Raw genomic sequence first — 12,017 nt, 5'->3', positions numbered from 1 at the left:
TCTGTGGTCAAAATTTGGAGTTCCAATTTGAAAATAAGTATGTTCTCTTTCTGTAAATAAAGCTTAGTGCTTTTTGTTTCAGAAGTTCAAATTCGCAAATGGAATTTAAAGCAGCAGTTACAATGCTCCATTTTTTTGGTGTTATTTTGTAGAAGACAACATTAAGTGTAAATAATTCTCCTGGACTTTTCAAGCCCCTTGGCATATTCCTATCTGGGATAATTACAGAATTGAGAGCCTCTCCAAATATATGATAAGACCGGTGATTTTGGCATCTGCTGGAGTCATTATGACAGCAGAACTGTACTAGGATTGAATGGTAAGGAACAGCTGCTGCATGAAGTGTTCAGGTCAGTCTGAAGCATGGAGATGAATTTATGGTCAGAGAACAGGGGCAGGACTGACCACACTGACCTCTTGTAGGAGCTGCCAGATTTCAGTGATGCAGGTGTGTATTCTACTTGCTACTGAATATTCAGGACTCAAACCAGTGACAGCCAAGGAAAAACACTATAGCATGCAAGGAGGCCCAGGAGCATCCAGCTTCACAAAAGTTTTACTATTATGCTTCTTTGGAGATGGCGAGTTTCTGAAAATGAGAATTCATCAAAGTAAGATCTTACTTCTTTAGGGCTCACAGACAGAAACTTCAGCTTTCTTAAAGAAACAGTGAAAATCTTTCATGTACTGCTTGCAACATATATTTTGTTATTCCCAAACATGCTTCAGGTAATGAATAAAATGATAAGTAAAGCATGTCTTGTTATAATATTAATTGAAAATACATTTCCCATCTACCTATTCCAATATTTATGTGAGGATGTCAAGACTAACTCCTGCATCTTCCCTCCCATATGCATTATGGATTTAATCTTTAGATGCATTACAGAAATCTCTTTCATTTGAGTTTTAGTAGACAATTGTGGAACGGAAGCATCATGGTACTTTGTGTAGAACAGTCCATGTACCAGTTACATGATACCATTGGGCTACCCGAATAAATTGTGAGCTGTCAGTGTATTGATGGGCACAGAGATTCTTGGAGCTTGTAATAGAGTGTAGTTTCATGATTACAGAAATATGTTACGCTTCCATACGACAGGGAATGTAGCCACTGGGTTCAAGGCAAGAGCCTGTGTGACTTACAGGTACCAACTTCTTACCATGCAAGCAGTAAGAGCCATGCTTCTAACAGCTAGAATTCAATTCATGATTGCTTTACAAGGTCACATAACAAACAGTTCGTGATTGCATTACAAAGTGGATAAGCCTTGTCTTTTGTATTAGAAATCTGGGCTTTGTTCCCAGCCTCAACTATGTGACCTTCACCATGACTTAAACCCCAGTTATGACTGCTAGGGAGATCTGTGAATGGCGTGGAAAGCAGGAGAACTGTAGCTAGCGGTGAGACTGTCCATAGTGCAACAGTCAATACAACAAGTGTCTTAAACTACAGCATGTTTTTTTGTGTTATTTTTTGTCTTCTCTTCTCTGAAACCAAATAAATGCTGCTGGTATTCATATACAGTGCTACTACAGCAGGGGCCAAAATAATATATTTTCAGTTGAAGATGTGCAGACCAAAGCTCATCTAATGTGCACACTGGCATTACCAGTAGTGGTAACACAGAACTGTGCATCTCTCCTGCTAGGTGTATCTGTTCTGTTCTGGAACAATCTCTGGTATGATCTTGTCTTGGAGACCAATACCCAGGCTATGGCACAGTCTTTTAGGTACTGATTTCAGTGACATTTCAGAACTTTCACTTCTTTTAATATGGTTCAGTTTTGAGATTTGATCCCAAATCTTCCTGTGAGATCTGTCTTTATTCTGCTGCAAATTGATGATAGAGGAGGGATTTGGCAAGAAAAAAACCCAATTGTTCAGTGCTTTCACACAGTTTCAAGGAAAATGGTGCGTGTAAACAGAGACTGACCAGTCTGGGCTAGAAGATTTTTGCTGTTGTATCCAGGATGTTTGCAAGTGGCAAATGGTGAATGAAGACAGTTCAGGGAATCTCACAGGGAATGACAACTACCTCATAGACAAGAAATGATCTGGGCAGAGGAAGGGTAAGGAGAGACAAAGGAGGCACTGCAGGCAAACACTGGCATCTTGAGTTGTCAAGGAGTTAGGTTATTTTCTTTTTTTTTTTTTTTTCTCCCTTGTGCCTCTCTCTCTTTCAGGAGGTCTGAGGAGGGGCTGCGCTGCTTCAGTGATATTATAGACTCTTCTACCTAAGCTTTCCATGTGCTCTCACTCCTGCCATCCCCAACAAGGTAAAGACAGTCTGTGTTCCTCTGACTCAGGGTTGGAATGTCCCTTGAAGCACTGAGCAGAAGAAATGACTAAAAGCAAGCTTGTGTGCCTGCATGTGTTAGAGCTATAGTTGCCTACTTCTATGAGATTGCTAAAGTTCATTTAAAAATTTTGTAAGCTACGCTGTGTCAAATCAGTAGTCTGACCCAGATCAAGCTTTTGCAAGGAAGACAATTTAGCCCATTGTATTGTCCATTCTGTCAGTTAAGGAAGAATGACTTCATCTTGTCTTCTGAGACCAAGTACAATAGTTCCTGTGCCAAAACATGGAAGGAGCTGCTGGTCCTTCAATATCTGGGTTATCACGTAAGATAACATTAGCTTCTGCAAATGTTAATTTTTTTTCCCACTGTTGTCTTTTCCTTTTCACAGACTGTGGACTTGTTTGAGATGATTGAAAAAATGCAGGTAAGGAGAAGTTATTCTGTAAAACTTGGGGATCTCTTGATTGTTCATAGCCAAACAAATAACCAGCTGCTGTTTGCCTTGTCACCGCACTCCCAATACTCTTTAATTTCGGCTTGCAGAGTATTTAGCTCTTCTGCACCCAAGCTCCTATACCTAATCTTAAATAGAGTTTCAAAAGCATTTTCTTGTTTTCATTTTTCATTTTAGCATGATGAAAGAAATAGACACAAATTATTATGGTTCTGTCTGTTCTTTGCAGAATTGTGGTTCTGAGAGAAAACCAAAGTTGCATTTAGGCATCTCTGGCATCTTTTTCAATAAACTATATTTCTGCTGAGTAGCAGCTGCTAGTGACAGGTGATTAATGGAATGTTAGCATAACTGCATGTAGCAAGGTCGAACAGTTTAATAAATAACTACTGTAGTTCTTGTCTTTAACTTGCACAAGAAAGTAGGACTTTGGTTTAATTCTTTTACAGAAATACATGCATTTAGTTGCAGATATTACATTATAAAATTAAAGTAGAGTAAAAGAGGAAAAACCAACCCTGCTCTACTAGATAAAGAGATAGCGATATAATAATGTTATATATGTTATGCATCTAACAAGATCTTTAAAACTAAGTTTTCCAGATGATCTGTTCTCAGAGCATCCTTAGATCAGTGTTACGCCTTCTCTAAAATGCTGTGGTTAACTTTAACCTAATGTAGTACACAACATAACACATGATACCTGCCTTCTATTATGTGCAGGAATTAAACTTACAAGAAAGTAACTTATTTTCTGGAATTTGAGTGACCAGTTTATGGATATGAGGAAAATGCAAGACTTTGGTGATGCTGCACAGGTGAGGAGGTGGAAAGTAGCAGCAAATTGTGGAGTACAGAGTTATGAGGCTGAAATACTGTTTGGCAGGAAGGAGAAGTAGGAGAAGGAGGGGCTTAAGGTGTATCTCCTACATATTCATGTGGAGATGGACACAGGCATTGAAACTACTGTACTGACATCCAAACTATGTTTGGTATAGATGCTTAATGCTTTAGAATAACAAACCCTGTAAGCGTGCCTAGCTCATTTAGCTCTGTGCTAGAAAGTAAGCTTGAGCATACAGAGCTTCTTGTTCAGTTCAAGCACATTTTAAAAGATATGAGAATCCTTTCCAGGCCTTTTGGAATCTGTATAAGGAAGAATCCCTAGCAGATGTCCCTGGAAGACTGTGATGCTTGAGATTCTCAGTGTTTCTTAGCCCCTGGTTTACTATGTGAAAACCGTCTCTCACTGAATTTGGATCTCTTTGGTTAGAGATAAAATAGAGCAGCATAAAATACGCAGACCGCTTAATTTTGCATCTATATTGATTTCTCATGCATCTACTACTAGTCTCCCTTACCCTGGAGCTTAACCATGCTGATTTACTTCTGGTAGTTCTAAGCACTTTTTGAAGGTGTTATGCATTTGCTATGAGTTCCAGGTCTGGCTCCTTATCATTTCATGAAGATTTAGCTTTTTTACTGCTTATTCTTTGATTCTTTTAATAAGCTTTCTCATTCTTCTGCAACCTCATTTTTATGTATAATGCAATATTTTTTCTATTATTTTTTGACTTTGTTGCTCCTGCAAGGAGCACCCTGATCATTTTTAATCCTCAATCTAATGTTGCTAATGCCCAGTGTGAATGTTGTTGCTATCCTAACACTTTTTTGCACCCCATATGGCTGGAGCCTTGGCTGCAGACTTTTGCTCTTGAGCCTCTTACATCTTCACTGTAAAGTTCTACTCAGACAAATATACTTCTAACAGATAGTGGTTTACAAGCTAATTCCACAGCAGAATACTTGCATAGACATGGCTGTTATAAATCAGTTCCTGCTTATTTTCAGAACCAAGTTGAAATCTGGTTATCCTGACTAGAATTCCTGATTAGCCACTCCATTAAGCAATCACTAATGGTGTGTAAAAATGTAGTCTAATCATCATATTTCAGTATGAGAGTTACAAGGTTTAGGTGGCAGTAGTTGAATACTCATGTATTGTGTATAACAGAAAGCTACAACTGAAATCCTGGTCTTCAGCTTCCTATCTGACAATGCAAATTTAGCCTCTTACTCTTCTGTCTGTGTTGATGCCCACTTGGGCAATGAGCAGCATTTTATGGGAGCCTGTTGACCCATAAAGCCAGATCTTTTTGGCTTTTCTTGTTCTAGGTCTCTGCTCAGTCTGTGTTGGGGCACTCCTCCCTAAAATTTTCCTGTTTCTCTGTGCTTCTGCTGCAGATGTGTGGTAGAAGTGAGCTAGTCTTGCCATGGTGAAAAGGCAGAGGATGGAATAGCCTTAAGAGAATTGAGTCTGGATGCTAGCTGTTAGAAGAAGCAAGGCATCCAGTAGTCACTTGCCCTGTCATTCCAACCTACCTCACAGTAATGGTGCCTAGAAAAGCGATACATGCAGGGCTCTGCTACGTAACACCTTGCTGCCTCCAGCAGTCTGTTGCACTAGTCAGGTGAATGGATGGAGAGCAGCTCTGATTTTCTGTCTTGCCTCCAGGAGACGGATTTGTTCCCTCATGTGGATGGAAGCAAGGCACATAAGCCGCTTAAAACTCTTCTTGCCTAGTTCTAATTCTCAAAATAAGGGTTTGTTACTTCTCTTAATCCTGCTCTGAGGTTCTCAATGCTCTGCCTGACGGTATCTTCAGGGGAGAGGGAAGAGTAAACAGGAATGAATTGTCTGAAATACTGTTCTTTCACATTCCGTCTTTACTTCTTGTGGGTTTTTTATTGTTTGGGATAGGAAGCAAAATACCTTGAAGAGTTTAGAGAATTAAATAAGCAAATCAGTTTGGGAGTTTGCTTTTGACTTCTGCCAACTTTATGCTTTTTAAAAGATGTTAAGTGAGGGGCAGCTTTTCAGTTTTAATGCCAAACTAGGGCATTGGCCAACTTCTAGCTTTACTCCTTCTGTTTATTCGAAACTTTGTAAGAGCATAGAGGGTAAGTGAAACAGATGTGCTAAAATATAGGATTCACTGCCTGTGACTTTCTGTTTCCAGGGGAGTCGTCTGGATGAACAAAGATGTTCTCTTCCAGCTCCTCTCAAGGTCAGGCCAAGTCATTGTTGCCTCTTAAGTTGCTGAGAATGGCAGATAATACCTGACCTGGCTTGCAGTGTGTTTTCATCTTGGAGTGAATAGGGAGCCTACAAGCAGCCCAAGAACACATATATTCTTGTCTTTTTTATTTATTTATTTTCTTCAGTTGCTGCACAAGAGTGTGAAACTAAGTTGCTGAAACAGAATTAATAGTTTCCCCTTTTCAAATTTAAGTGGTTCCAATAGTGCTTAATATTTTTAACAATCTTAGTTTTGTGTAAATAATTTCTTGAATTTTATTCAATTTAAAAGCTATAATAATATTTATGAAACCACACTGCACTTATTTCAGTAATTAGCTTGGTGAGTCTTAGACACTACTAGAAAGCTGGTCTGTTTCCCTCAATATGGGCTAATAAGAACAGATTATCATCTTTAAATTCTCAACTCCTCCTCTCCATTCCTTCAGTCTCAGGTCAGGCACAGTAGCCTTGAAATCAGTCTTGACCTTGAATTTAAACTTGGAATGAACTCAAAGGAAAAAAAAAGCCACACAGAAAACTGATGTAGCTTGGTTTTGAAAGAGATGGTGCTCTTTGGGGGGATTCAAGGGTCATTGAACTGGCATAAAATAGCTCAGATACTCCCCCTATCCTTGCAGCTATACCTCAGCACTGCTCAGTTATGTACCAGGGATCTAGCTCTGGAGATGACACAACTTTGATCTTGATGTGAATACAGAGTTACTATTGACTCTCAGTCTGCAGCTGCCTAACACTATGTGGCAGGAAAGGGCAGAGGCTCTACTAACCTCATCCAATTTGCTTATAGTTTGACTACCTTCTCATTTTGCATACCTGTATTCTGTGTGGTTTCAAGGAGGAAGGTGGGTGAAATCTGACTCCTAAATTTATTTTTCTCAAAGTTCTGTATTATAATGATGAAACCTAGGAAATGGAGTTTAACCTTATATCCTAAAGTAAAACACTGAAGGTGAACTAGGGCAGAGTGGAAGCTCTGATAGGTTGTGCTGTCATGAGAGCATAATACTTGAAGTGATGTGACACATTTTTGCTAATGGTCTCTTTTGATTTCAGACAGAAGAGGAGTATATTCCTTACCCCAGCATCCATGAGGTGAGTTAGGACTGCTTTCCTCTGTTTTTCCTTGGACTTGATTGGCCTTTCAGCTGTTGTGTTCTGTGTCCTTCCGAATAGGTATTGCAGAAAGGGTGGCCATATCCTCTCATTATCTTACCCCAGTTTGGGGGCTACTGGATTGAGGGGACCAGCCACAACCTCTCCAGCTTGAGTCCAACTCTGTCTGATGCACCTTTTCACTGGAGTGGTAAAGTGAAACTGGAGAGCGACCCTACAGCCAAGTTGTACCGCAAACATTTTCTGGGGAAGGTAAGGGTGATCTTCAGAGCCTTCTTTGCCCACCTAACCTCCAGGCTGAAATGTATCTCAGACTTTTCCTGATGGACTTAGAAATAACTGCACAGCCACTCCATTTCAATTTCTCATGATGCCTTGCACTGATGTAAATAAGGTACATACTACCATATGGCTAGTAGTGTATTAGGTTTGTCTTGTTCACTTGTGATATATGCATCATCCTGTGCATTAACGGAAGAGAAAGGTTTGCATGGGAAATGCTTATATTTGGTTAATGAGCTCTTCCAAGGCTCCTGGGCACATACTAACCTTGAGATGACAAGAGGAAAGAAGTATAATAATATTGGAAATGGAGATGATATTTATAGAGGGGAGTTCAGCACTGACAGTGCAAGCCCCTCAGTAGTGAGAAGGGGAACATAACCCTCACTTTTAAAAAATAAGGGGAAAAAAAAAGAAGACCTGGGGAACTACAGGCCAGTCAGTCTCACCTCTGTGCCCAGGAAGGTCACAGAGCAGATCCTGCTGGAAACCACACTGAGGCACATGGAAAATAAGTAGGTGATTGGTAGTAGTCAGTGTGACTTCACTAAGGGCAAATTGTGCCTGACAAATTCGGTGGCCTTCTATGATGGGTTGCAGTTTTCATGGATGGACCTGGATCTGATGGATGGACCACTTGGTGGATAAGGAATTGAGTCAAAAAGTTGCAGTCAACAGCTCAATGTCCAAATGGAGACCAGTGACAAGTCGTGTTCCTCAGTGGTCGGTACTGGGACCAGACCAGTGCCGTTTAACATCTTTGTCAGTGACATGGACAGTGGGATTCAGAGCAAGATACATTTTGCCTGTAGGAGGAGGTAGGTAAAAGGCTGAGGAAGGAAATGTCAGACTTTTTGAACAAATTACCCATGCTGAGTCCTTATCATTACTTTATTGTGTCTGGAGTATTCCTTCATAGAACACATTCTAAACTGTGCAAGTTCTGACTGTACAACTCAGCACTTAATTTCTGTTCTCAGTGCATAATGCTTTTGTGTCATGCACAAGGAAACATTTATACAGTGCTTCCTGCTACTGACTTCATGCTCCTTGGGTATCATCTCAGGCTGCAAGTGACTGTCTTTGATTTGAGATGACTGCTATTCTGATGGTAGAACAGCCCGTTAATTATTTGCAGGGTATTGGTTTTTTATCTCTCTCCTCGATTTAATTTGATCATTACAAATGCTTTATAGTTAAGCTGAGGAAGTCATTTCCACAATCAAACAGCATAAAAACACTGGTGTACATCAGAACAGAATCTATACACACTAAAATGTATGCAGCATACTTTGATTATGTCTTTCAAGTAAGTTGGTAATGATTATCATTAGAAAATACATCAACAAACAACACAGCGGTTGGTACCTCTTTTCCATGAAATGGTTGACGAGGGGAATTTGGGAATCAATCTCTCCGTGAAAGTGTGTGCATTTTACCTCCTAGGAGTGTCTCAGTGAGTGGACAGAGCTTCTTTTTCCTATAAAACCACAAGTGGGAAATCCATCTGAATATCTTGAGGTACATCATCTGGGATTTAGAAAATATCAAGATTTGTTTACAAAAGACAGCCTTTTTTTTTTTTTTTTTCCTGTTGCCTAAAGTGTTCTGCACTGAGGATCTCTGTGGACACATTCCTGATTCCACCATCAGCAAATTGCTGTATGACTTCCTCCTGGTTTTCATGGTCCCAAGGCATAAGGAGGCCCTGATAATTCTGCCTGCTATAGGGTAGCTAAGGTGATTTTGGTTTGTAGATTTTTGTTTTATTTATTACTGTTTTCCTTTGCTGGGAAGGAGTCTTAACCCAGCTTCCATCATTGCTAGCTTAGAAATACCTTACCACTCTCACTATATTCTCCTGGACTGGGGGCTAAATACTGGGATGTGCTACTGCCCCTTTCAACAGAAATTCTTATTAGTAGTGAGAGATTAAGATATTAATCTAATCAAATCTAATCCAAAGAGAATCAGATCGTGATTCTGCATGACATTCTCATTGGTCTCTCTATCCCGCTTATATCTCTAATCCAATAATTTTGGACTGTTTGCTGAAAGCAAGATTTCTGTCTCACCTCTTTGTTTGGTCAGAGTTTATATAGCAGCCAGCTCCAAAAACTGGCCATAAAGTGGTTTTCCACTAGGAAGATGAGGGTCATCTAAGCTTTCCTGGATAATTCCACCTATTCAGTATTCTCATTGTGCTAGAGGTTTCCGCTCACATTCCTTGTCAAAAGGCTTTAACCTTTTGAGGTTAAAGATCATCTATATCAATATATATATCATATATATACGTATGATATATATTGGTATACCCAGGCCACTGGAACATGGTTGTGTACCCAGGAGAAACGTATGGCCACAGCCCTTTCTATGTAGAGCCTGTGAAAATGTTTGCATTATGGTTCATTGTTTGACTGAAAGACACTCTGAGGTACACTCCACTGAAGCTCAAGAAGTGTTAATGGCACTGCTGAAAACAGTCTGTAAAGTAGTTACCTGGAGCATCCTTCCTGAGATGTGAGTGCTCTTAAAGGTCAACTGTTTGGTCTAATGATCCTGTCATTACTGTTTGTATAGAAAATTCCCATGACTACATCCACTGAATATGCTGGAGACCACATGTACTGAAGTCATGCAAAGTCTGAATGGACACAGGGAAAGGCCATGAAAGACAGGAATTTATTTACAAGAAACTAGATTTCTTCAAAATGTGTTGGTTAGTGTTCTCATCCTATTCCTTCTTGGGAGCTTTTCTGATGATGGACAGCTGAGGAGGAACTGAACTGACAGTGGAGGTACTTTGACTGATATTCTCATGCATTAATCGCCAAGGGGGCTGAGAGACAGCATATGCATGTCTTCAAATATACCATTGCTTGTTAAAGAAAAAAATAACTAATCTTGAGTGACAGGTTGTATGCAAAAAATCTGGGAAACTTCTCTGGGAAGCATGTTGGGAATAAAGTGTATTGTCTTCTGGTTTTCAGGAGCACCAGAACTTTTACTCCAGTGACGTGTCCTTGGGCTACTTGGTACTTTCTGTGAAGTATGAACAGAGTGAGAAACAGGAAAATCTACGCCTGTTGCTGAGGTAACAGTGCCTGTTGTTGAAGTGCATGCTACTATGCTGCATCTCTCATCTTACCTTGAGCTACTTCTGCATAAATATGGGTGTGAATCTCATATTTTTCTCCTGGAGAGGACTGCAAAGGAACCTTTGAGCCTTCTTTTCTTGCCTTTCTCTCTGAGTTTCCTCTCAGCAGTTTACTTCAGGTAGCTCAAGTGGTGTTTGTAGGCACATCTTTATAGCTCCTCTATGAAAATATCTTTTCTTCCTTGAAAAAGAAAGTTTTTCTGTTTATTCTGTTTACTTAGATACTTGTGAGTACTCTCTAGGAGAATATGGATTTCCTAAGTGGAGGGCAGCCTAGCCCAGGCCTATCTTTGGACTTTGTGCTTGAGACTAAGGCTCTCTTGAAGGTGAGCTAGAATATTCCTTAGCTTCCCAGAATAGCCTTTCAAGTGCTGTAATCTTTAGGGACTCCATGGAGAGCCATTACCTAGAGAGAAATGCTGAATGAACTAGAGGAAGAACAGAGGTGGATCTTGCATAGGTGAGAGGCATGCTGCAGAAAAGCTTTTCATCACATTGTGGGCTGGGTGCACTTCCAGTAGTCAATATGCTATTGCAAGCAACTGATGTACTGGCAAGGACTTGTCCAGGACTGAGGGAAAATACAGGTTGTGTAGGAGTCAGTTACAAGAGAATCACTGATGAGTTTCCTCCATTGGATGCAAGGAACATTTCAGAGTGGCAGGAGCAGCAATTGTCTTGGGAGGGAGAAAGAGAGGGTGTATTTGTGAGTTGAGCCATGGAATGTTTATCTGAACCCAGAAACCTTCCTACATGGAAGAGACCAATGAAGAACAAAAGGGTAGTAATTCCTCTATTAAGATACTGTATTATGCACAGCACATTTTGCTCAATATCTTGTTTATAATGTTTTGAAGAGGACTTCATGACAGCCCACTATTTCTTCTCCTATAGAAAGGAATCTCTCCTCTAATATACATAGAAAGAGAAAGGAAGGTTTTATCTGTCAGCCTTCTGGAACATGCCGCACCAGTTTCTGCCTCCTGTACTTTGCACAGATCTGCTTTACTAAGCTTCTCTAACAGACCCTATGATCCTATGGTAGATACGATCTTACAAATCCATTCTATTGCTGTGTCCATGAGTTGTATTTGAATGTTTAGATTTCATTGAAAGAAAATGGTACAGGGGTGGAGGGTAGCAAAATATTTCTTCAAACAATAAAGGAACACAACGGAGCAAGAGACTAAGCATTCCTGTTTTGTCTTCCTCTGCTCCCCAAAAGAAATGATTAACAATAACTGTATAAATACCTTCCCTTTCCGGTGATTTTATGCTCTAGACTTAAAATTAATCCTCTGGAATTAATTGCTTTAATCTGAAGAAATGGCTACTCTTTCTTTAAAGAGCCAGTGTTGCTTATATCTCACTTCAGCTTTTGTTCCAATGCCTTTGATTCGTGGCAGGACTCGGACTGGTACCAAACACGACTTGATCCCCATTTCCTGTCTGAATGAATTTCCCAATGCTGTCCAGATGGCGAAGGTGAGATTCATGCTTGCCTGATCACTCTTATAGCCTCATTCTTCAAGTTATTTTTACCTCTGTCCTCTCATTTCCCTACTTTTTGCTATTCCCAAATAATACTGTCATACAGTTCCTTT

The 12,017-nt window shown here is 40.0% G+C and overlaps 1 protein-coding gene across 1 annotated transcript in view; it reads left to right on the top strand.

Annotated features, from left to right (window-relative positions):
• Positions 1 to 667: 667 nt before the first annotated feature.
• Positions 668 to 12,017, top strand: part of LOC138724990 (rap1 GTPase-activating protein 1-like) — a 35,067-nt gene continuing 23,717 nt past the window's right edge. Inside the window, 9 exon segments of the mRNA XM_069865432.1 lie at positions 668 to 729; positions 2,188 to 2,237; positions 2,240 to 2,280; positions 2,693 to 2,728; positions 5,779 to 5,826; positions 6,915 to 6,953; positions 7,035 to 7,226; positions 10,247 to 10,350; positions 11,820 to 11,898. Of these exon segments, the coding sequence (XP_069721533.1) occupies positions 683 to 729; positions 2,188 to 2,237; positions 2,240 to 2,280; positions 2,693 to 2,728; positions 5,779 to 5,826; positions 6,915 to 6,953; positions 7,035 to 7,226; positions 10,247 to 10,350; positions 11,820 to 11,898 (636 nt within the window). The 5' untranslated portion in view covers positions 668 to 682.

Source organism: Phaenicophaeus curvirostris, chromosome 1 (assembly GCF_032191515.1).
Source record: "Phaenicophaeus curvirostris isolate KB17595 chromosome 1, BPBGC_Pcur_1.0, whole genome shotgun sequence".
In the NCBI taxonomy this organism is placed as follows: Eukaryota; Metazoa; Chordata; class Aves; order Cuculiformes; family Cuculidae; genus Phaenicophaeus; species Phaenicophaeus curvirostris.
The sequence above is the reverse complement of the archived record's forward strand: the minus strand, read 5'-3'. Positions and strand labels throughout refer to the sequence as shown.